The sequence below is a fragment of the Poecilia reticulata genome, chromosome 3 (assembly GCF_904066995.2).
Source record: "Poecilia reticulata chromosome 3, P_reticulata-male-v2, whole genome shotgun sequence".
NCBI classification, from domain to species: domain Eukaryota; kingdom Metazoa; phylum Chordata; class Actinopteri; order Cyprinodontiformes; family Poeciliidae; genus Poecilia; species Poecilia reticulata.
The window spans coordinates 32,079,293-32,104,264 of NC_088832.1; the positions used below are offsets into that span (position 1 = coordinate 32,079,293).

The 24,972-nt window shown below is 37.2% G+C and overlaps 2 protein-coding genes across 10 annotated transcripts in view; one reads left to right on the forward strand and one right to left on the reverse strand.

Moving 5' to 3' along the window:
* The first annotated feature begins 413 nt into the window (after positions 1-413).
* dbx1a (developing brain homeobox 1a) lies at positions 414-6,753 on the forward strand. 2 transcript variants are annotated; one of them, XM_008405955.3, is made up of 4 exons: positions 414-1,682; positions 1,770-1,874; positions 5,023-5,225; positions 6,165-6,753. In XM_008405955.3, exons 1-4 carry the CDS (start codon positions 1,382-1,384, stop codon positions 6,453-6,455), a joined length of 900 nt encoding a protein of 299 aa, XP_008404177.1. In that variant the 5' UTR covers positions 414-1,381; the 3' UTR covers positions 6,456-6,753. The 2 variants fall into 2 exon arrangements, with proteins under 2 accessions (XP_008404177.1, XP_008404178.1); XM_008405956.3 differs by having other exon boundaries at positions 419-1,682; positions 1,773-1,874.
* Positions 6,754-7,158: 405 nt separating this feature from the next.
* Positions 7,159-24,972, reverse strand: part of nav2a (neuron navigator 2a) — a 266,796-nt gene continuing 248,982 nt past the window's right edge. For all 8 annotated transcript variants that reach the window (XM_081605471.1, XM_081605470.1, XM_081605469.1 and 5 more), the window contains 16 exons: positions 24,113-24,196; positions 23,912-24,035; positions 22,812-22,999; positions 18,840-19,012; positions 17,936-18,089; positions 17,666-17,852; positions 16,561-16,661; positions 16,386-16,481; positions 15,987-16,161; positions 15,575-15,810; positions 15,303-15,454; positions 15,048-15,119; positions 14,765-14,961; positions 13,417-13,535; positions 12,943-13,143; positions 7,159-12,304 (listed from right to left, as the gene is read on the reverse strand). In XM_081605471.1, coding sequence (XP_081461597.1) covers positions 12,179-12,304; positions 12,943-13,143; positions 13,417-13,535; positions 14,765-14,961; positions 15,048-15,119; positions 15,303-15,454; positions 15,575-15,810; positions 15,987-16,161; positions 16,386-16,481; positions 16,561-16,661; positions 17,666-17,852; positions 17,936-18,089; positions 18,840-19,012; positions 22,812-22,999; positions 23,912-24,035; positions 24,113-24,196 — 2,385 coding nt within the window. In that variant the 3' untranslated portion in view covers positions 7,159-12,178. The remainder of the gene's footprint in view (positions 12,305-12,942; positions 13,144-13,416; positions 13,536-14,764; positions 14,962-15,047; positions 15,120-15,302; positions 15,455-15,574; positions 15,811-15,986; positions 16,162-16,385; positions 16,482-16,560; positions 16,662-17,665; positions 17,853-17,935; positions 18,090-18,839; positions 19,013-22,811; positions 23,000-23,911; positions 24,036-24,112; positions 24,197-24,972) is intronic.

Genomic DNA, 24,972 nt, shown 5'->3' on the forward strand with positions numbered 1-24,972 from the left:
CATGACGAGAGGCAGATTGAGTGTTGAGAATCCCATGAAACCTTAAAGCTGATTTACATGTGAGATGTTGCCAGGAACGAGGGGGGGGAGGGGGGGGTGCGGGTTTATTTGGTTATCCTGCGCACTGCAAAAACACAAAATCTGACCAAGTAGTTTTGGTGCTCCATCCCTCTTTGTTTAATATTGATTTAAAAACTGGATTAATGAGAAAATGTTTTGGTATAAGTCAATAATTTTCTTAAAATAAGCTCCAATATCCTTCTGAAAAGTTACTTGTAAGTTAATGTAACAGATATTTACACTAAATTTGATGTTTTTGCAGTGTTTCATCAGACACACTCTGTCTTTGTCTGATTTTAATGAACAATTAACTGCATACAAGGTTAAACTATGGTACTTATTGTTAGATTATGCTCACAATAGTTATATTATGGGCTGCAAAAACACAAAATAAGTAATTTTGGTATATTCTAATACAAATATCTTAGAATACTTAAAATGACACAAAACTAACTTAAAAGTAACTTTTTAGCAAGTTATAGGAGCTTATTTTGAGTCAAGAATTAGTTGATATTGATGAAAAATACTAGTTTCATTATCAGATCATTTCAATTAGATAGATAGATAGATAGATAGATAGATAGATAGATAGATAGATAGATAGATAGATAGATAGATAGATAGATAGATAGATAGATAGATAGATAGATAGATAGATAGATAGATAGATAGATCGATCTTTATTGTCATTTTAATTATAACAAGACATTTTTCGCATAAGTGAAATAATCTTCCATTGCAACTGGAACTTTTTTTATCAATATAGAAATTATTCACTTAAATAATCTCCTGTAACTGAAAAGTTACTTTTAAGTTAGTTTAGTCTTATTCCCAGTGTACTAACATATTTTCACTATAAGAATCCTTGGTGAGATGTTCTGTTTTTGCAGTGTAACAATTTTATTTGAAAGTTATTCATGTTTAAAACGTGAAAAGAAAAGGATAATTCACCCTCTTCTTGTTTTACCTCGCTTGCCTTTGCCAAACGAAACAAATGAAAAGGAAAGTGGCCAACATGGAGAATTGATGACAGCCCCTCCTTTGTGCGCTTTACTTTCTCCATCGCTTGATTATGAAGACTAATGCAATCATAAACTGCGCGCAGCGGCCAATCAGCGGCCATGAAAACGACCCATGTGGAGAACTTTGTTGCCTCCATTGTTGGGGCTCTCCGCTCCCAGAGGAGGGCTGAGGGGGGCAGCCAGCTATAAAACTCCTCTCCCTAGAGTGACGAAGCCAGAACAGTTCGCAGGACTGATTCACGGAGTATTTCTGATTCCAAACTGAAACTTTTTTATTTTTCCGCCCTAACGCCGGGATTATGATGATCCCAAGTGTCCTAGCGCCTCCCGCTCTTTACCCGGGGCTGTACCGACCTGCCGCGGCTCTGCCGTCCGCCTTCCCGGCTCACTCCAGCTTCTTGGTGGAGGACCTGCTGCGGATAAGCCGACCCACCGCCTTCATAAACCGAACTGCCCCGCCGGTCGGTGTCTCCATGCCCGCCGCGTCCTATAACGGAGCCTCCGCGGTGACGCGCGACTCCTGCTCGCCCAAAACCTCAAAGGATCCAAGTTTCCTCAAGTTTGGAGTGAGCGCGATCCTGGCTCCGTCACCAAAGACAGGTGAGTAGAAAGAGAGCGCATACATTTGAACTTTTGGCTCTTTTATTTGACGCAGAAATCGTTTTCTAACACGTCACGTTTCCTCAGCAGCATCCTCACCTCCAGCAATCCACAGTCTCCACTCCAAGACCTTCCCAGTCCCCTGCTTTGACGGAACCTTCCACCCCATATTTAGGACGCCATATTTACCAGGTAGGCAGCATTGACCATAGAATAGCGCAAGTTGGAGTTACGAAAATAAGATTGCTTAAGGAAGATACGCCAATTTGGAAAACTTGATTTAAAAAAAAGTTTTTGCATTAGCATAATGTGGTTTTTCGGCAATTAGGGGGAATTAGGGCCATTGTAGATAGAAAAAATGAGTAACTTCCGCCAAAAAAACTCAAAATTCTGACAGATATTTTCTAGAGTGGGCATTTCTGAGTTTCAAAAGTCAGACATTTTCCACTTTTGAAACTCATAAATTCTCAAAATAGAATTTGTTTTACCTTTTAAACTCAGAAATTGTCACGTTTTTTCTAGAAATTTTCTGAGCTTTTTTATTGTAAATTTGAAACTTTCTGAGCTCTGAAATGTCATTGTTTTTGATAGAAAATTTCTGATATGTTTTTCTAGAAAACATCTGAGATTAATCTCAACATTTCTGAGCTTTTACTCTCAACTTTTTTTAACTTTTGGAGCTGAGAAATGTCCACTTTTTGTGGAAAATTTCGGAGATTAATCTCAAACTTTCATGTTTTTTCTCCTCAAATGTTCCTATTTTAAGCTCATAAACTTTCAAGATTTTTTTAGAAAATTTCTGAGATTAATCTAAAAATATCTGAGTGTCTGGTGGAAATTAACTTATTTTTTCTATCTAAAATAACCCTAATATGCCGATGTAAAATGTATTTAGCAAAGTTGCCATGGAAACACTGTTCTCCACATCACACAAAAACCGGATGTTACTACTGACCGAAACAACGGAGAAGACAGGAAGTAGAAGGATTATGTTTTTAATGAGTGAACAAACTTATTCAGGTGTGATTTTAATTGTGTTTCTTATTTAATGAAAATACCGCAGTTGTATTTTTGACAGGGGAATATCGGCTAAATTTTGCCACATTTGTAATGGAAACACATCGCTAATTGCATTTAAACTGAACCGTTGTCACCCCTGTCATATATTTTAACAAAAATGTGAGAAGAAAGGGGGCAAATAGCCAGAAAAGAAGAAATCACTGTCTCATTAATGGGACCGCCGGCTCCGAACCCTGTCAGGGAATACACACCCACCCCCTAATTAACCAATTATCCCAAATCGTCACGCTCTAAATTTGAGGCGGGGTGGCGGGTTATGGTCCCCCTGCTTCCCATTGGGGGGCGTTCTTGGCATTTCTCCGGGCCTGCGTTTTCCCACAGCGGCCCGGTGGCAACAAAGCCCGGCTGCACCGTGACCAATTCGGTCAGCTCCCACCGGTCGAACCACCCACACACCCCGGAGAGTGACTTTTACCAGGCGGGCCAACCAGTCATGCACTAATTTCCCTATTAGGCGCTATTGAGTGTTTTCAATATTCTCACAAGACCACATAGAGGGTTGTTGTTCCTGACGCTCCCGCGTCCGTAAAGCAAATTTCACCCAAAAAATCGTCCAACTTCGCAACTCCTCCCTGTCTACACCCCGCATAGTGCGCCCTAAACGTTCCTGTAGTCTCTATCGGGGCCAGCGAACGAGCTGAGATAAAGAATAATCCCTCAGAAAAGTCTATAAAGTCGCTTTCATTCAGACTAATCATAATGGAGAAGGAGTCTTTTCATGGGCTCAGCTCAGTGCCTCAACAAAACAACTCCAGCGTCCTGAAAAGCTTTTCGTGTTCATTTAATGAAAATGATTTGAGGGCAAGAAGAAGAAAAACCGCACCATTCCGTTCCTCCGCACTCCTCACTTCCCCCCGCCGCCATCAGTATTCTGGTATGCAGTTGTGTTTAGTTTGAAAGTGTAAATCTCCTTTTGTTGCGATAATATATGGCCTTCGCCGCCTGTCCACAGTCTTTTCTGCGTTAGTTCATTACTACACAATTACCGTTCACGGTTTATTAACTCCTCTATCCGCCCTCGCAGGGCTCCTTTAAGGGTGCGCTGCCTCTTTAACATACCAATGCGCTCGAGGACCGACCAATGTGCTAATTAGTCACCTCGTGCCATTTCACTCAAAACGGAGACCCCAAAAAATCCCTGAAAACTGAGGCGTCGTTTTGATTCATATGTGGACAAACATTTCAAAAGTCCAAGCGTTTAAATGTTTATTTACATAATAAAGCAGTTATGAATAATTCAAAGCAAACATTACATATTTTATTCATTATATGTAAATAGCTTATGATGTTTAATGAGTTTAATTCAGTTGTTGCTGTCAGCTGTTGGGTCTATTTCATGACTCATTTTACATTTTATTAATGATTTAGTGGAGCATAAATTATGAAATGATTAAATTGATACTGAAATAACAGGGAAGTCATGCTATAATCAATCTGACACGTTTTTAATAACTCGAAAGTATTATTTTATGCAATTAATACAATTACTTAAAAGAAAGTATGTATAAATATTCAATGGATTGTGGCATTTTTTAGTGAAACTTCCCTTTGAATACGAGCTTCTATGGAAGAAGATTAGTGCCTACTGGGAAAAAAAAGAAATAATTTGGACTTTTTTTCTCAGAATGCAGACTTTAAACTCGCAGTTATGACTTTTTTTTATCTCAAATCTGACTTTTTTCCCCTCCAAATTCTGACTTTTTTTCTAGAATTCTGACTTTTTTCTCAATTTTTATTTTTTTTCTCATTATTTTAATTTCCCCTCACCACCAAATTCTGACTTTTTTCTCAGAATTATGAGGAAAAAAAGTTTTTAAAAATTTAAGTGGTCCTAATCTTCTTCTGTAGATCTACAATCTCCTAAATCTGTAAACACTTTTTTTTTAGAAAATGAACACTATCAATAAATCCTGGAGTTGGGTGATTTCTGTCACTCATTTGTTTTTGCATTTGGGTGAATAATGTCTAACCAAAGCTTCAGTAATTGGTTCTCATTCACACATTCAGAAAACTAGAGATTTTAGATGCAAGCAGAAGAAATAAATAAACACAAATGGAACCATTAATCTATTCAGCTATTATCAAAGTAATACTTTGGATGTTTACGTGTGAGACACTTGTAATTCCAGTTAAACCCACATTTATTCATGATTATTGATTGCATTGTGAGATTTCATGAAGTTATGAGAAGTTTTAAGAGTTTTTGTGACTTTAGAAATGAACTTCTTGAAAGAAATTGTAATTTTTTTTTGTTTTGCAGCAACGTCCTCCGTTGTTCCCATCCCTGGGACCTTTTCGTGGCCCCTGGCGGCCAGAGGAAAACCCCGCAGAGGAATGCTGAGGAGGGCCGTGTTCTCCGACGTCCAGCGCAAAGCTCTGGAGAAAATGTTCCAGAAACAGAAATACATCAGCAAACCCGACAGGAAGAAACTGGCGTCCAAACTGGGCCTTAAAGACTCGCAGGTAAAACTACATCTGTTGAAAAAATGTGAGCAACTTTTGCTCGGTATTCATTGACAATAAAAATGTGTGAATTGGAATTATGCTTCCTGGAAACAAATTTAGACAAAACTCAAGTTGTTCTGCCATATTGAAATTAGTGCATTTCAGAAAACTACAATGGAAACATTTTTTCACATCACACAAGTCACATGATCAACAACCAGATGTTACTACTGTAGGAAATGACAAAGAAGACAGGAAGTGGTAGGACGATGATGATGTTTTTAAGGACTTAAAGTGTGAACAAACTTATTCATTTGTGATTTTAGTTGTGTTTCTTATTTAATCTTATTTAAAATTGTGTTTTTTCAACATTAGCAGAATATTGACAAACATTTGTGCATATTTGTAATGGAAAAGCACCTTATTAGGGCCATTGCAGATAGAAAAGAGGAGTAAATTTCTGCCAAAAAACAGATAAATTTATAAGTTAGTCACAAAAATGTTCTTTAAAAATATTCTCACGTTCTTCAAACGTCGAAAATTTGTACTCAGAAATTTTCTAGAAAAAAATTGAAAATATTTTAAACCTAAAAGACAAAAATTGTCAACTTAATGAGCTAAAGACTAAAACCAAATTAGTCTATAAAATATTTGCTCAAATTTTAGATTTTTTTCAATTGAGAAAAGTTTATTTTTTAAGTAATTTGCAAGAAAAAAAAATAAAATTTTGAGATTAATGTAAAAAATGTCTGTTTTTTTTCACAAAATTTAAAATTTTGGAGCTCATAAATGTCCGTTTTTCCCAGAAAATTTCTAATATTGATCTAAAAATGTCAGTCTTTTTCTTGCAAATCTTCAACTTTTGGAACTCAGAAATCTTCCATTTTGTCAAACATAGCTGTCTCCATCTTTCTTTTTTCTCTTTCTTTACTCACTGTCCTCTTTTTGCCCCGTTAGGTGAAGATCTGGTTCCAGAACCGCCGGATGAAGTGGAGGAACTCCAAAGAACGGGAGCTGCTGTCGTCCGGCGGCTGCCGAGAGCAAACCCTTCCCACCAAATCCAACCCCAACCCGGACCTCAGCGACGTGGGGAAGAAATCCTCCGCTGAGGACGAAGAGGAAGAGGAGGACGAGGAGTTCAGAAGGGAGAGAATGAGCGTGGCAGGATGCAGCATTTCCTCGCCCTCCATGTCCAGTAAACACTCAGACTTCTCAGAGTCAGACGACGAAGAAATAACGGTCTCCTAACTTATTTTTTTCATATAAACGTATAATTTGCGAGTTGTTTTTATGTAACTGTGAACCGATTTGTAACAACAACTCATTACATGTTTCTCTGTTTTGTTGCATCATGCGCACTGGACAGGTTCTGCTTCTGAGAGCGTTTGCTGTTTTTGCACAGCTTTGTTCAACTGTACAGTATTTTGTACAATTTGTATGGAAGTTTTATGCCAAGAATATTGAGTTCCTTTCGCCCCGATACTGAATAGAGTTGTTTATTGATAAAATGTAGCTATTTCGTTAATAATTTATATAAATTTGTTTAAGTATGTTGTATTATGTCTTGTATATATGTTTTATTTCACCACTTTTGTACAAACACCAAATAAAACTGCAAATGATTCAAGGCTAAATGTTTGTTTTATGCAACACACATCTGAGCAGGAAGAAATCAATTAAAAACATGAGTTTGGATCCAAATAATTTTAATAGCAAAGTGAAATAATTGTTGATCCAAAGTATATAAACTAGTAAGTTTATCCTGATGGCAGCTGCCGTAGGATGTGGATTATATCTAAAGTTCAGAAATTACAGTAGTTAATCTGTTTTAGCCTTTGCTCTTTTAATCTACGGTTGGTCTGTATTATTTCTTGATTGTTCAACATATCACCAAAAAAAACAATACTGTGAATCGTGGTGAGATCAGGACTGTAAATACAAGTGAATACAATTCAGTTATAAATTAATAAATTTATTGAATCACAATAACTTAAGACTAGTACAGTGATATCAGATTCAATTCTCTGAGTCCTGGACAAACAAGTGATGACAAACTGCATCGATCTGCTCTGACACAAAGAGACTGTACACAAAATACCAATTTTCAAGTATTATACCAAATCGGCTAAAAAAGTCATCAAAATGCTGCAAGGTCAACAGCTATTTACAAAGTTATTTTACATATAAAAAATGTACAAGGCTATGAAATCTAAACATTCATTAAGTTTGTGAGTAATAAAATGATGGACCAGTCAAAGGCTTCAGACATTCACACCTAACGGAGCTGGCTTTACACGGACTTGCAGAACCTTTTGTGCTTGCAACAAGAGCAGCGGGATTAAAACTGCAGCAACCGGGAAACACAAAGACAATGAGAACTACGATGGTGTACCAGGGCCGCTGTATGTAAAAAAAAAAAGAAGTAAATTTCTGCCAAAAAAAAAAATTTAAATCTCTGGAAATTTCAATAAAACAGGATTTTTTTCTATAAAATTTTAGAGACTTATCAAAAAATTTCATTTACTTGAAATGTTTGACTTGAAACTCATAAATTAAAAAAAAAATTCAAAAAAATTCTCTGAAATTAATCTCCAAATTTGAGTTTTTCTTATAAATTTTTGACATGAAACTCAGATTTGCAAGGAAATGTTTGAGCTCCAAAAGTTTAAACTTTTCTAAAAAAAAAGAGATTTTTATTACATATGTTTGACTTTAAACTTTCATGGTTTTGCTTTTCAATTTCTGAGATTAGTCTCAACTTTGTAGTTTTTTCTTTGCAAATTTTTGACTTGAAACTGAAAAATTTGCAGGGGAATTTTTGAGCTCCAAAAGTCAAAAATTTTATAGAAAAAAAAAAATCTCGTTTTTTTTTCTAGAAAACGTCTGACAGCAACCTCAACTTCTCTTTCTCACAAAGTTTTGACATTTTCTGAGATTAATTAAATCTTTTTCTTACAACTATTCAACTTGAAACTCAGAATTTTTTTTAAATTTACTAGAAAATTTCTGAGATTTCTTTTGCAAATTTTTGATTTTTTCGGAAATTTCCCAATTTTTTCTAGAAATTTTTAGAGATTAACTGGAAAATTTCAGAGGGTTTTTTTTGGCAGAAATTTACTCCTTTTTATCTGCCATGGTCATGATATGCTGTCGTAGAACGCTGGCCACAAAGCTGGTGCCATGCAAAACATCTTCAACCTGGGGGACAAACACATGTTCAGTTTTCATTTCTGGATTAAATGTTGCATAGGATCGGAGAGTAAAATATTGAAACGATGGACTTTAATTCTCTGGCTTTAAACCTCTCTGAAGGCAGGCTGGGAGGTCTAAGGGGGAAAAGAGAAGGTTTTAAAGTTATAAACATGCCAAACCATTTTTACTCATTTTTCACACGTACCTTTTATATTAATAACCTCTTACGTATATTTTTTTATATAAACAAAGCAGCTTTAAAACTAGTTCAACATGTCTGAGTTTTGTTCATAGTCAGAACAAAACAATGAAGAAAAAAAAAATATGGGAGATGAGGTATAAAATCAAGTCTTTTACTTGCCTCAGTCACCGACAGGTTCTGATCTTAAGCACCAAAACACACTGAAATATTTTTCTTTCTTGCAGTTCATATTTACAATTTTGTCAAATCACTCATGCAAAAAGAGCAACAAACAAAAAATAGATCTTTAATTCAAAAGTACTGCTTCTGATTCGCATCTATTGAACGTTCCCACGGCAACGGTGATTGATATGAGAGGTCGACGGCGCTCCTCGATAACTGCAGCCGCTCGAGGAGAGCTCGACTTTTGGAGCCCTGTTACGTTTTACAGCCATTCAGACAAAAAAAAACAAACAAACAAAAACAAACAAAATCAGCTAATGCACGTAGTCTGGTAGCAAAGAGTAAGGCATTGTTTGTTGGAACTCAGTCCAGCACCAAAAGGAGATTTGTGCTACAAAAGCCTGCATGGGCCAAATGTGCGAAGAGAGATCAGAGGGCTCAAAGAAAGAAGCGATGAATTAGAGAAGAGATCAGGACACAGGTCATCTCAACCAGCAGCATTTAAAGGACAAATCCCTCCAAAGTGAATTCCAGCTTCAAAGTCACCTCTGATGCTTCCTTGAACAGGTTAGGATCGGTCGATAGGCGATAAAAAACATGTTTGATACATTTCTGCCACAAAATCAATCTTAAATGTTGAGATTTTAGTCTGCAGTTCTTTGAAAAGCAGAAGTAGAGCCTCCTGCACAGCCAATAAGAATGCAGAAAGTGGTTTCAACAACACTTGTTTTTTCCAGCAGTCATTGTACAGCTTGTACTGTATGACTGTTGTTCTGTTTTAGTTTAGTTTATTTTTTAACATACTATGTATTTAAGTGTTCTTCTTTTATGTTTTGTTTGATGTACTTAGGAGTTCTACTTGTAATTTTCTGTGTTTAGAAACTTATACAAATAAAATGTATTTTAAATGTGTCTCAGTTTGGGTAGCTAGGTAACAGGCTGGCGTTCCACTGGGGTTGCTAGGTAACAGGCTGATTTTAGACAGCCTGTTACCTACATTTTGGAGGTTTTTGAAACAGTTAATTTTCCAGACACTAAAAAACACACACAAAAAAACATTAAAATATTGTCAAAAAATGGCTGGGTGGGTTTTTAAGAGTTTGGGTTGTTTTTGTTAGCAGTAGAAACCCAAATAGAAGTCAGTGATTCTTGAGAATAGGGACAAAACAGGTCCTATGGATAAAGCACAAAATGTGAGTAAAATATAAACAAAATATAATTTTTTCAAATATCTGACTAAACTAACCTGGGTCATGATATTTGCTGAATATTTTTTTATTTTAAACATTGTAGTCGGTGGATGATGCCTGTAAAAGCCCGTGTCCAGGAGCAGAACTCAATTCATTATAATAGTTTAAAACAATTAAAGAAATACTAAAATTATATATAATGACAATTAAGTATAAGTAGTCATATAAATAATTATAAAGGTATCAATAAATTGAATTAGAAATCATTTTTATATATTTTCCAACTCCATTGAAATTTGTCCCTAGTTTTTGTCAACACTGTCAGACATGAAAAAAAATCAGGCATTATTGGGGGGCACCAGAACTTCTGAGGACCCCATGACCACTTCCTTTCTCTTCCTTTGCTAAGAGGGCTAGTTAGCTCTGGTTAGCTTAAGTTATTCTTTAGTTTTTTTTCTTTTTATTCCAGAGTTGTTTGTCACAACGATGATGTGTCAACACCATAACTGACAATTTACAAAACTTTGATAAAATTTTGTGAAATAAAAGCTTAATTTTGGTAAAATGTAAAGATTTCATGGACCTGATGAGCTACAATATGGCCTCCTTCAGAATAACATCATATAAATTGAGGTAGTTTGGCATTTTGTCAACTCCGTCAGATGTAAACTCCATCAGAGTTTTTGTGACTCTTTCAGTGAAATTGTTGTCAAATCTCACTTAAATGTGCAAATAATTCATTTTAATGTATTTTACATTAATTGCATTACTTCACATGTATGACGTTTTTCATTTTACTCACTAGTTTGTCACCACCTTCAGTTCTGTGTCAACTCCGTCAGATGGACTTTTTGTTGTTTTTTGTTTTAAATAATATTCATTTTGTTTCTTGAGAAGCATTTGTCTGTAAAATGAGTAAAAATATCACTAATAGGGTCATTAAAAAATTATTTTATATTTATTTTTGTCAGATGGTGATGACAAAGTTCTGGGTCAGGTCGATTAAAAATGTAATTTTTAAAAAAATGTTGCAACTGGGAGCCTGTACCTCAGCATCTTTACATTTCCAAAACATTATTTGTCATATTTGCATACATAAGGTTGAGAAATAACAAAAAAAATAAAAATATGGGAAAATTAAAACCCATTTTGTCCCTATTCTCAAGAACCACTGATGTACAAAAATATGAAAAAAACTACATTTTTCATTCAAGTTTTAGAGTAAATCTGACACATTTTCTGCTCCATTTTTCCTGTCTTTACTATAGAAATATGTAAAAAAAAAAAAAAAAATCGGTGTCAAATTAGGATCTGGTCAAATAGCCAAAATATACAATATGTTACAAATATATTTTCCTAATATCTGTATTTAAGGGATGGCTATAGGAATCTGTTGATATATGTAACAAAAATTCAAATGTTACTCAGAAAAACTTATCAGGCTTAATTATAAGAATGCATGTTGTGTAATAGTTTAGATCATAAAACAATAAGATGTATTATTAAGAATTGATAGTTCATAGTAGCACATATGTGTTGATTCTCAGCCCATTTGTTCTCATCCCAGGATGTAAGAGAAATAATCTTCCAGTGGAACTAGTACTTTTTTAAATCAATAATCAGGAGTTATTTGCTTAAAATAAGCTCCTCTGTTAGTTTTGTCTTATTACTAAAAACTAATCCAAAAATAAACTTTTTTGCAGTGTATTTTCAGAAAGAAGATATTGTGTTTTGAACTGAAAATTCACTTTGGCTGGTTTTATCCAGCAGTCACTCAGACGAGTTGGTCTGCAGAGGATGAGCCGATTGTTCATCGTCCAGCAGTGGGTCGCTGCTCTGGCTCACAGTGCAAGAGAGCATGGGTTGGATCGCCACCTGCAGGCGGGTCCGGTGCGCTGCAGCACGGTGGAGGATGCCGATCACTTGGCTGGTGTTAAAAGTAAACTGTTGACTCATGATGATGGTAACAGGGACGCCTCATCAACAGGCACAGGCTGTGTGCTTCTACTTTCTGTTGAAGCAGACATCAGACTCCTGACAGAGGAACCAAGGGCCACAGCGGTGAAGGAAAAAATAAAAAAAAAATCACGGCAGTGCTGAAGAAACTCGTCTTTTTTTTTTTGGGTTACCTGCACCCAGAAAAACGTGGCTGCATTTTGTGCCAGGAAGTTCTCATCACGGTGAGAACGGAGTAGAAATAGTCAAGCTTTTGTGCTTCTGCGATGTCATAAGGTCGACTCCAGCGACGAGTCGAGGATGTCGTCATGGTGACTGTTGCTGTTGGAGTCGCTGTCGTAGCTCTGCGGGCTCGATGACGTCGCCGCTTCCTTCAGGCGCATCAGCATATTCATCTGCAGACAGAAACAAAAGTCAGCTGGAAGAACGAGAAGAACAATGAGGAGCTTTAACTCAGAGGTGTCCAAAGTGTGGCTCGGGGGCCACATGTGGCCCTTCGGATGATCTTTCCATGAGGCTCCAACTGCAGATCAAGAATTAGATTAACCAGAAATATTTTAGAAAAAAGAAAACTGGAAATTTCTAAGTTTCAAAAGTCAAAAATTTTAACATTTTTGACTTTTCTAAATAAGAAATTTCCATGTTTTTTGTAAAAAAAATTCTGAGATTAATTGCATTTTTTGGCAGAAATTAATTATTTATTTTTTATCTATTATGGCCACTGTCGTAGAAAAAAGTTTCACTTTTTTTTTGGAATGGGGGCAATAAAAAAGGAATAATGTCATTTTTTATTGCATTGCAGTCGATGTAAAATTTTTGTTGCAGGTTCTACAACAAAAAAATCATCTGTTGCCAAAACGTCAGATGATTTAGCAAACAGCATTGTACTGATATTAGAAAATATTATTTGTACTTTTGAACCTTTTAGCATTTTCAAAAGTTTAACTTGAGTAAACTTTATGTGCAGCTTTCACTTGTAGTTGAGTACTTTGTCCACTTTAATCTGACGTTAAACACTGTTGCTCTTGCTCACCAGTGGATCTGCATCGCTGTCGCTTTGCGGCGGCTCTTTCCGGACTCCTTCTCTCGGTGCAGAGTAGCCGTCGAAGCCGACGTCTTCAGGACGGAGCTGCAGCAGCGGTGGCCAGTCGCCTGGAGGTGGCGTGGATGACCAGGGGTACGAGTCGATCACCCAGGCTGCTGGATCCTCCCACGCTGCCCTGCGGCCGTACAGCTGCACGGAAAAACCAAACAGTCACAAGGAGAATCTGAGGAAAAGCTTCTAAAATGGTGATTATTAGTTCAGATTGGACAATTTCAAGTAAGAAGAACTTGTGCTTTTCCATCAATTAAGTTCCATTAAAAAAAACTAATTTAAAAAATCAATAGCAACTCTTGAAGGCAGTGCAAAAAACATAAGTATATTTAAATAATAACAGTAGAATCAGATAGAAACAACCAGAAAATGTTGATTGTTCTGTAAAGATGAGCCTTCCAGCCCTGCTACCTGCAGTCCTTCGCGTACGGCCTCCAGCATGTAGGGGATGATGGAGTAATTCCACAGGTCGGTGAACCAAACCCTGGATCCCTCCACATCCATGGGGCATGACAGAAAGAGGCGGGGTCCTGCAGTCCACAGAACCAAAACATAAACACCCAGTTCTGCCTCCAATCTATTACTGCAAAAACACTGAATCTTACCAAGTATTGCTGTCTAATTTCTAGTGAAAACATCTTTTTTTTACTCTAGTGGCCTTTATTTGAAGGTGTGAGGGCAGAACAGGGGGGTAATGAGAGAGAGGGAAGGCATGGCAAAGGGTCACGAGGCCGGGAATCGAACCTGCGACGGCCATGTCGAGGACTAAAGCCTCCTTACGTGGGTTGTGCTTAACCCCAGCGCCACCGCAGCTCCCCTTTATGAAAATATTTTAATACACTTGAAAAAACACTAACATAACTTGTTTTAAGTAAATAATGTCTTAATATTGATGAAAAAGTACAAGTTCCACTGGTAGATTATTTCACTCATAACTAATAATTTATCATCAATATTAAGATTTTTTTTTTGTTATATTTGCATATTATTTACTATCTTGCTGAAAAGTTACTTGTAAGTTAGTTTATCTTAACTCAAGTTTACTAAGATACTTGCACCCCAGCAAAGCCAAGCCCGTTACCTAGCAACCCCAGCAAAGCCAAGCCCGTTACCTAGCAACCCCAGCAAAACCCAGCCCGTTACCTAGCAACCCCAGCAAAGCCCAGCCCGTTACCTAGCAACCCCAGCAAAGCCCAGCCTGTTACCTAGCAACCCCAGCAAAGCCCAGTCCGTTACCTAGCAACCCCAGCAAAGCCAAGCCCGTTACCTAGCAACCCCAGCAAAGTCAGCCCGTTACCTAGCAACCCCAGCAAAGTCCAGCCCGTTACCTAGCAACCCAAGCTTTGTTCCAAGACATTTCTCCACAAAAACACGACATTTTACCATGTAAACTCGGTTTAGTTTTTGATGCAAATACTTTAGTACTCTTGAAATTAGCCAACTGTAGCTAATAAGTAGCTTTTCAGCAAGATATACGAGTTTATTTTAGGTGGATATTTGCTTAATATTGAGGAAAAACGACCAGTTCCATTGGCAGATTATTTCACTCATAACATGGGAAAATATCTTGTTATAAGTGAAATAATCTCCCACTCGAACTAGAGCTTTTTCATCAGTATTAATGAAATATTTATTTAAACCAGCGCCTATATATTGCTGAAAAGTTACCTGTAAGTTCGTTTTCTTGTATTTCAAGTGTATTAACCGAAATCCTTGGTAAGACTTTTTGTTTTGCAGTGCCACCTGAGCTCCTTCTCACCGATTGTGACGTCAGAGGAGCTGTGAGTCTCCAGGAAGCGGTTCAGATGGTGCCAAACCCGCGGCACCCAGTCCATGATCTTCACCAGCTCTGCGTTTCGGGTCCGGCTGCCGATCTCCATCTCTATTAGCTTCCTCCTCAGGTAGCGACCGAGGAATCCCTTTACTGGCTCAGTGTGGTTGGCACACAGGACCCACCTTCGTGGAGAACATACAGCATGAGCGCTCAGTGTAAAGTGAATGTTCAGTGGAAGGAGGATCTCACTAGTAGTTTGGAAATATACCTGAAGTTATGATGAAGCTGCAGGTTTGGAGCTGAAGATGTGGCTTGGCTCATGGTGCCGATAATGTAAGGGCTGAAAGGAGCAAAAAATTTACTGATTTTACTCACAACACTGCAAAAACATAAAATCCTACCGAGTATTTTTGATCTAGTTTGCAGTGCAAATATCTTAGCACAATTGAAATAAGACAAAACTAATTTATAAGTAACTTTTCATCAAAGTGCGTTACTATAGGTTAGATGAAGCTGAACTGACCAGTGCTGGTAGTTGCAGTTGAAGAGGCCGTTAAAGATTTCTCCCAGAGAGCTGACGTGGTGCAGGTTGTCCAGAATGACCACCAGGGGGCTGTCTTCCCCAGAAACACTGTTGCATTGCTGTGCTAATCCTGACAGGTACTGACGAAGTTCCTTAAGAAATAAAGTTTTTGTTTAAGCTCCACAGTTTGACTTCAGAGTCGCCAGGAATGTTTTCTGTAATATTAACTGTCTGGGCAACTGAAAAATACACAAACTGTGCATCCTTTTTACCTTGCTGGACTTGTGATCCACGTTGAAAGTGACGACAGCGTTCGGGGTCAGAGGTCGGCCCTCGAGGAGCAGAAGGTGTCGCGCCAGCTGATTGGCCAGGTAGGTCTTCCCGGTGCCGCTCGGCCCGGACAGGATGACCCGTCTGTGCTCCCGGAGCAGGGAGACGTAGCGCTGCAGCATCGGCTTCGGGATCAACGTGTCAAACACGAGAGAGTCGACGTTTTCACTGCTCGCACCTACACACAAACACAACATGAGCCTTTTTAATCAACGATAACACGCGAAAACGTCTTCTTACAAGTGGAACCAGATAGTTTTCTCTCTTCTCAAGACTGCTAAGATATTTGCATTGAAACCAGAATAAAAACACTTGGTGAGAGTTTGTGTTTTTGCAGTGTGCAGGCTGTGGTACCTTTGAGCTGGATGTTGATGGTGTTGTCTCCCACCAGGTAGCCGCAGGGCAGCAGCTCAGGCGTACTGGCCGTACTGGAGCTGCTGGGCCGATGGATTTCACCGATGTTGTAACCCTGAACGCTGTCTGTGCTCAGGCCGAGCTGGCTCACCGGGTCAACATGGGTGATGTACTCCTGCAGAAGATTAAAGGACCAGTTTGTAGATAAAAGTGTTGATGTGCAACAATGGATCAGAGCTAGCGGTGGCGTATTATGCTAGGATATGTTTTAGGGCTTCCTGTCACTTTAAATCCAGTTAGATTTGTCTTATTTAAATTGTACTGAGATATTTGCATTAGAAACTAGCCCAAAAAAACTTGGATATTGTGTTTTTGCAGGACATAAACATGTTTATTTACCTTAAAGAGGCGTCGGACCACTCCATCCAAAACATCCCACTTCGTTTTGCCGCTCACTCCGATGCAACCAATCAGGAAGTGGCGAGATTGACCCTCCTTAAAAACACAAGCAGCTGTCAGACTCTGAGAGGCCGACGTGCTTTTTACGCCACGCGGGTCGTAACGCGGGTCTCACCTCCCCCCATTTGATCTCCTCGTCGAGGCTGACGACGATCTTTACGTGTCGACCCTCCTTCCTCATCCCACCTTCTCCACCCGTGTCTTCCAGCAGCATATCTGGCAGGAAGAGAAATGAAATATGGTTTTGTTTTATTTAGTTCAAAGGCCTGTCACAGTAAGTGATAAATCAATTAATCACATAATAAATTAAAATGATAATTTCCCGTTGAACAACTATAGTTAGAAATTGTCCCATTTAATACCATTGAAAAGCCGCCATTTTGAAAAACCCTGAAAACATTTAACACAGTAGTTAGTTTTCTTTTTTTTTCTTTTTACAACAGTTCTGCCATTTTGCCTGTTTTTTTATGCTGAAGCTGAAAAATTTCAATTTTTTTTAATGCAATTTTGGTTGCAAAGATTCCATAATCCATTTTAATTATTATTGTTTTGTATTTTATTTTGGATATTTAAAATGTTCCATGTGGCTTATTCTTCAGAAACAGAATTGCTTGTACACACAATAGTACGGTGACTTTTTCCTCAAAATTCAAATGGTTTTCTCAGAATTTTAAATGTTTTTTCTCAGAATTGCAACTTTAATCTCAGAATTTTGAGTTACTAAAAAAATGTAAAAATCTTGATTTTAAACCCAGAATTATTTTTTTTCTCAGAATTTTGAATTTATTCTCAGAATTCTAACATTTTTTCTTTAGAATTCTGACTTTATTTTATATCAAAATTCTGACTTTTTAAAATTTTATTTCTATCTACGGAGCCCCTAAGGGGACATGGAGAAAAAAAAAGAGGAAAGAAATCCCGACTTATTATCTCGAGATTCCGACTTTCGAGATAATAAGTCGGGATTTCTTTCCTTTTTTTTTTTTTTCTCCATGTCCCCTTAGGGGCTCCGTAGAAATCTGGCTTCTTTCTACAACATTTTTTTTTTTTTTTACTTTTTTTCTCAAAATTTCTCACTTTAATCTCAGAATTTTGTCTCTCAAAGTTTTTCCCAGAATTCTAACTTGAGTCAGAATGATTTTTTTTCAGAGGCTCTAATGCTCTTCCATACACCAGCACCACAAAATATGTAGACATGTTTTCCAGGCCGTGCGTCTCACCCAGACTGGTCGACTCGCTGGTGGTGAGGTTGAGGCTGTGCTGGGACAGGCCCGCGGCGGGGCCCGCGCTCTGGCTTTGGGTGTGAGGCGGAGGAGACGCCGAGATGGACGCCTGCGATCCCGTCCTGCTGCCCTGACTCTCCAGCTTCAGGCGGTCATTCTCCGACTTCAGCTTCTCAATCTCCAGCTGTCCAAACCACAGTCAGAAAACGTTAACCGGCAGGGAAATAGCAAGGTTTCAGTCTGTTGGGGTTCTGTGGGTCAGCGGACCTGCATGCGGTTCATGGCCTCCCGCAGCTGGTCCAGCTGATGCGCCGAGCTGAGGGCCTCCAGGCGGATATCGGTCAGCTTCATCTCCTTTTCCCTGAGTTCACTCCGCAGCTGCATCACCGTCTCGGCCTCGCTGTCCAAACACTCCGACAATCTGCAAAAACACAAACCGGTTGAGATCATTCAGAAACTCCACCTTTAACAAGTTTTGCATATTTACTTAGCGGTGGGAATCGATAAGAAATGTATCAATACTGACTCCCAATATCAACCTCACTTATCGATTCACATCCAGTTATACTGAAAAAACAGAATCTTATTTTTTATCTACTTTATTTTGCATTTGAAATAAGACAAAACGAACTTAAAGGTAACTTTTCAGAAAGAAACAGGAGCTTATTTTAAGTTTAAAAAAACTCTAATGTTGATTTAAAAGGTGATATTTAAAAGTGAAATAATCTGCCAGTGGAACACGACACGTTTCCCATTTTATAAGTTAAAATATCTTGTTCCACTGGCAGATTACTTCACTTATAAATAGTACTTTTTAAAATCAATATTAAGAGTTATTGACTTAAAAAAGCTCATATTTCTTGCTGGAAATGTACTTATAAGTCAGGTTAGTTTTATTTCAAGTGTACTAAGATCTTTCCATCGGAAACTAGACAAAAATACTTTTGTGTTTTTGCAATCTAAGAAATAAACTCAACATATGCGTCATGTTGTATCCAATTAAAATGAAATTAATTGAACAATCAATCCATCAAATTAACATTTTTTAAGAAGAAATGCAACTTTCTGAATGTCCACAATTTTCGCCTTTTCTGGGAGGATTTTTCAAGACTTCAGGTGAGTCCAGCTGTGGAAAGCTTCAATATTTACACCGGTTGATCACCAAACTTACAGGGTGTTGGAGTGTGTGTTCCTGAGGATGTGGCTGGAGGCCGAAGTGCCGTTGTGAGGCAGTTTGGGGGAGGATGGCAGGGAAGAGTCCGTCATTTCCTCGATGTCTGAGTGAGACGAGGCGGATTTGGGAGATTTCTTCTTGGTGAACGCTTGTTTAAAGGAGCTGCGCAGCTGTAAAAAAAAATAAAAAAAAAATATGGAAGGTAAGACGGCGAGGTCGAAATGTCAACGTTAGAGGAAGAGGAAGAGGAAGACGTGGCGGGGATAACGGCTGCAGACAATTAAACAAAGGCCTCGGGAGAAAAGGAATCGCAGGTGGAAAGTCTTATGACTGACTTTGAGCGTTTTGAAAACATTTTAATGTTTAACTGCTGCAGATAAAGCAGTTTGAGAAACTTTGAAACATTTGCAGCAAAAGATGCTCAATTATTCACACAGTGCCAGTTACATCCATGGGCACCACTGGAAATAATGTGTAAAACAAGTTCAGGTCGAAGAATGTAGTGAAATCTCACGTTTAATTTGGATGTATTTACTGTGTGGAGGGAAAAAATGTTTGCAACAAACTCACTGGTAACCATAGCAACCAATATTATTTTCACGCTTTGCTTCCTTGTTTTTCTAGGAACCTTCAATTCTTCATTTGCTTATACTTATGTTTGTACTTTTCATTTCTAAAAATCCCTCCAAAAAAAAAAAAAAAAGTTTAATTCAAAAACACAAAATCTTACCAAATTCTTTGTTTAGTTTCTGGTGCAAATATTTTAGTACTCTTGAAATAAGACAAAACAAATTCATAAGTAATTTTTCAGCAAATGTATGAGTTTGATTTAATTAAATAATTCCTTAATGTTGATTTTTTTAAAAAGTACAAGTTTCACAGATTATTTTCACCTGTAACACAGGAAAAAGGTTTAAAGTAAAAAAAACTTCCAGTTGAAATTGTACTTTTAAAAAAATGAATATTGAGGATATTAAACTAGAACATAAATACTTGGTAAGATTTGGTGTTTGAATAAAGCTTTTCATAAAAACTTAACATACTAGAGATTCACTTTAGCCAAGTTAAGCTAAAATACGAGGCCACTGATGATAGTAAATTACTACTTCACTCAAATTAAACGTTTCGGTTTTCTACATATTCCACATTGAGATTATGTTTCTGCAAAAATAAGTACAATTTGTCTCAACACTTTTTTACACATCTTTACCAGCAGAACCAATAAATGCATTCATTCAGCAGGAGTGTGAACCGGCGAGCCAGCTCAAGTGTCATAAGAACCGTTCAGAAGGAAAAACGGACCAATCGGGAAAAGAAAAGGAGTGTGGTTAGTAACCTAGAGGAGGTGCCGGGGTTAGACTCTGGTTTCTGTCAGCACACCGCCCTTACCTCGTAGACCTGCCGCACGAAGCGAAGCAGAGGAAGACAGGGAGACAAAACAGCACATGTTCATGCGGTTCGTGTTTGTCCACGGAGGGACAAAGATTCAGCTAGACATTCCTACAAGGTCGAAAGCCACCAACGACCTTGAAACATGGAGGCTGCTAGAGACCCCCCACGACACGGAGCCCCTACGTGCTCAACATTACACACCTATGAGCAACACCTGCAGCCAGGAGCCGCCGACAAAAACACACCCACACACACCCACATACAGGAAGGAGATCAAGTTCTGTCTCTACACTGCAAAAACAGAAAATCTAACCAAGTCTCATTCCCAATGCAAATACACCTGAAATAATGCAAAACTAACTTATAACTAACTTTTCAGCAAGATATAACTGCCTGTTTTAAGTAAACAATTCCTTAATATTGATGAAAAAGTTCTAGTTCCACTGGCAGATTATTTCACGTTATAAATAAAATAATCTGCACGCAGAACTTGTACTTTTCTATCAATATAAAGAAATTATTGACCTAGATCAAGCACCTATAATTTCTAAAACGTTACTTGTAAGACATTTTAGTCATTTTTTTAAGGGTGCTAAGATCTTTGCACTAGAAATGAAACAAACATACTTGGTACAATTTTGTGTTTTTTCAGTGTATGACCTAAAAGAGGAATGTTTACTGATAAAATGTCTCTTTACAGTGAACCTATAGGGATGAGGAAGTACACTGCAAAAACACTAAATCTTACCAAGTATTTTAGCCTTTTTTTTTTCAGAGCAAACACCTTTGTACACTTGGAATAAATTACAAGTAACTTTTTGACAAGCTAGAGGAGCTTGTTTAAAGTTAATAATTCCTTAAAAGTTTCACATTCAGATTATTTCACTTTTAACATGGTAAAAATGTTCAAAGTGAAATAATCTGCCAGTGGAAAATGTACTTTTTAATAAATATTGAGGAGTTATAGACTTAAAACAAGCCGGAAAGTTACTTGTAAGTTAGTTTTGTGATATTTCAAGTGTATTAAAACAATTGTACCAGAAACTAAAAAAAATTGGTAAGATGTTATGTTTTTGCAGTGCTAAAGGTTGAAAATAAAAATAAGTTGCATACATCATCATCATCATCCTGGATTTGTCCAGCGGTGCACAAAAGTGCCTTTTGATCGCAAAAAAAGAAAAGAAGAAAAAGGAGGAGGAGGAGGAGGAGGAGGAGGAGGAGGAGGAGGAGGAGGAGGAGGAGGAGGAGGAGGAGGAGGAGGAGGAGGAGGAGGAGGAGGAGGAGGAGAAAAGTTTAAGTGTTAAGTTGCTGTTTTTCTAAATGTTAGCGCCAACCATCTAGTCAACATTGATTTGGTGATTTACTTCATTTACCGATTTAAAGCATGTTTTGGGCAGTAAAAACACCAAATCAAACCTTTTAGCAGGACGTTACAGGACTACATGGAGCTACGTCTGGCGTTTTCACCTTATCCCCAGAAAAAGACGGCTGAAGGAGAGAAACCCAGAAACATGTGACACCGAACAGGAAGTTCAGCAGAAAAACAGTAAAAAGTCCTGAAATTCTGAATCAGTGCAGAATGAATTCATCTGGCTTTAGGTTTATAATATTTAAAGGTTCATCTCTGGAAGGATCATTTAATTGCCGATTCATTATAGAATTTGATACAATTCAAATATTTGTTTCTGTTTATTTTGATGATTGTGGGATTTTCAAAATTTGTAACCCAGAATCAACATAAACAGAAATTACACTCGGAAAGTAATAAATTTACATTAGAGACGCACAAATCCGATTCTGATGCTTTATTATTTATTTTACATCATATTTATAATTCATAATTGCACTTTTTGAACCATTTGGAAAAATGTTTGTTGCAGTTTATATTTTTTACATATTTGACTAAAGTAGTCAACATTTTGTTTTTGTCCATTTCAGTTTATTTATTATTTTACTCTGCATTGGCTGTTATCCTCCTGGTTGCACTGACTGATTAATTAAGTTAAATTGGTTTTTACATGTTTGACCAGGATTTAGAAGCTACTGGTGCAGAGTTACAAAATAAATGTCTAATTCATTAAATATTTAGAAATAAGAAACATTTTAAGTCAATTTAGCTCTTATTTTCTATCAGATCAGCGAGAACCATTTTAGATAGAAAAAGAAAAAGGAGAAAATTCCCACCAATTAATTTTGAGATTAATTTCAGAAATTTTCGGGGAAAAAAAAACATGGTATATTCCTGAACTTGAAAAGACAAAAATTTACTAGTCAAAAACTGAATTTTTTAAAGAAAAAACAAACAAACTTGGAAACGTCTGAGACTAAAAAGTCAAAGAAAAAAATTTAAAACTGAAATTTTCAAGTTTTTTTCTAAAAACGTATTAATCCCAAAATTTCTGAGTTTTTGACAGAAATGTGCTTTTTTCTCCAGTTGCCCTAATATTCCATCATAGATATCTGTATTGATGTCATAAGTGAAAAAAGCGGATCGGTGCATCCCTAATTTATTTATGAAACAGATAAACTTTCCATCCTAATTTATTGAGATCCGTTTGTAAATCTCCAGACTCTTACCCAGTTCTTCTTGTTCTTCTTCTTGTTCTTTGCGTCTGCGTCCATGTTGGATCCCACGCTGGAGTGGCTGGTGGCGCTGGCGACGCTGCTGACGCTGTCGGAGGAGTGCTGCCGCCTGATGCGCAGGTCTGGCTGCTGCTGCAGCTGCTGCTGCTGGTGCTGCTGCAGCATCGTACCATTACTGCCAGCTGAGAAGAAATGAGGGACGTTTGCATTTAAACACCTTTCAAATTAGCTCAACATTTGGGATTTTTGTTTCTAGAGAAGGATTTGTCAATCAGTGTCACTGCAGAAAGCAGGCAAGAATACATTTTTCTAACTATTTAAACACTTAATTTCTGATAGCTCAGTTTACCACCTGGCTTTATGGCTGCAGATACATGTTCAGTTTTTTGCTAATTATTACCAAATTAGGAAGAAACTATATTTGTATTTCATTTGTCCATTTTTTCTCGTCATTTATCCACTCAAACATATGTAACGTTTTTGGGTCAGAAATTATTTCATCACGCTGTGATAAACAGTTGTACACTGCAAAAACAGAAAACCTTACCAGGTAATTTTACTCTATTTTAAAGTGCAAATATCTTAGTTGACTAAAAATAAGACAAAACTAACTTACAAGTGACTTTTCAGCTAAATATATGAGCTCATCTTAAGCAAATAATTCCTTCATATTGATTTTTTAAAAGTATTGGTTCCATTATCAGATTATTTCCCTTATAATCCTTGTTAGAAGTAAAAATAATCTGCCAATGGAACAAGTATTTTTTTTAATCAATATTAATGAATTATTGACTTAAAACCAGCTCCTATATTTTATTAAAAGTTACTTGAAGGTTCGTTTGTTTCTTATTTCGAGTGTAGTAAGATATTTGCACTAAAATAGACAAAACATACAAGGTAAAAAATTCTGTTTTTGCTGACAACATGCTAAGTGATGTTAAAACGTCAAGATAAATGCAGTAAACAGATTAACGTCTCTTTCTGCAGTCCAGTAGTGCGTCTATTTGTTTACCGAAAATAATCCCATTAAGTCACATCTGGAACCAATTAAAATACACAAATCTAAACATTGAGCCTCAGCGTTTTGTTTTTACCTGTCCGATCTGCTTTGGGTACAAGCTCAGGTGTGTTGATGACTCCGTTAATGGCCGCCTGAGCAACAGCGTTCTGCTTCTTCAGCAGCTCGATGGTCTTCCTCAGCTCGTTCAGCTCAGAGTCCTGCACAGAAACCAGGATTAGAGGAAGTTAAACCGGAGAAGTCATCGGCTTGGTGTGACAGGAGGAAAGGTTTTCACCTTCTGCTCTGCAGTCAGAGTCAGACTCTTCAGCCTGATGGTCATGTTGCCCAGACTCTGTTCAAACGCTGCAACCAGGTGAGCCTGTGGAGCAAACCAACAGGTTTTAGATTAATTTTTAGCAGGAAAATTCTGTTAAATAAAAATACACCTTTATTTATTTCAGACAAAAAGTAAAAAAAAAAAAAAAAAAAAAACAGAAAAGAGGACAAATAAACAACTGACATGCAGTTTTACATAATTTGTTCAAAAAGAAGCAGGAAGGAGATAAAAAGTCTTATTGTTCCCTGAACCTCTCATACAAATCAACGTACACTGCAAAAACACAACATTTTACCAAGGATTTTCCGTCTAGTTTTCTAGTGAAAATATCTTATTACACTTGATACATGAGGCAACACTAACTTAAAAGTATTTTTAAATGACATATAGCAGCTTGTATTATGTAAATAATTCCTTATTATTCATAAAAAAGCTGATTTTTTTCACTTAAAGCAAGACATCTTTCTCATCTTATAAGTGAAATAATCTGCCAGTAGAACTAAAACTTTTTCATCAATATTAAGGAATTATTCACTTAAAACAAATTCCTACATCTTATTTAAGTTAGTCTTGTCTTATTTCAAGTGTACTAAGTTATTTGCACTAGAAAGCTGTGTATATAAAATAAACAATGATTTGTGGTTCAGAAAAAAAAATCTTATTTTCCTCAAAACAGCAACATTTTTAGCTAGTTTTGATGTTTACTTGGCAGATCTGGCCACGTTATATATCCTGGCAATTTCTCCTCTTGTTTGCCCTTTGTGGAGTGATTAATGGCTAAATTATGTTGTACAAAACCAATTAGTTTCCAAATTAGT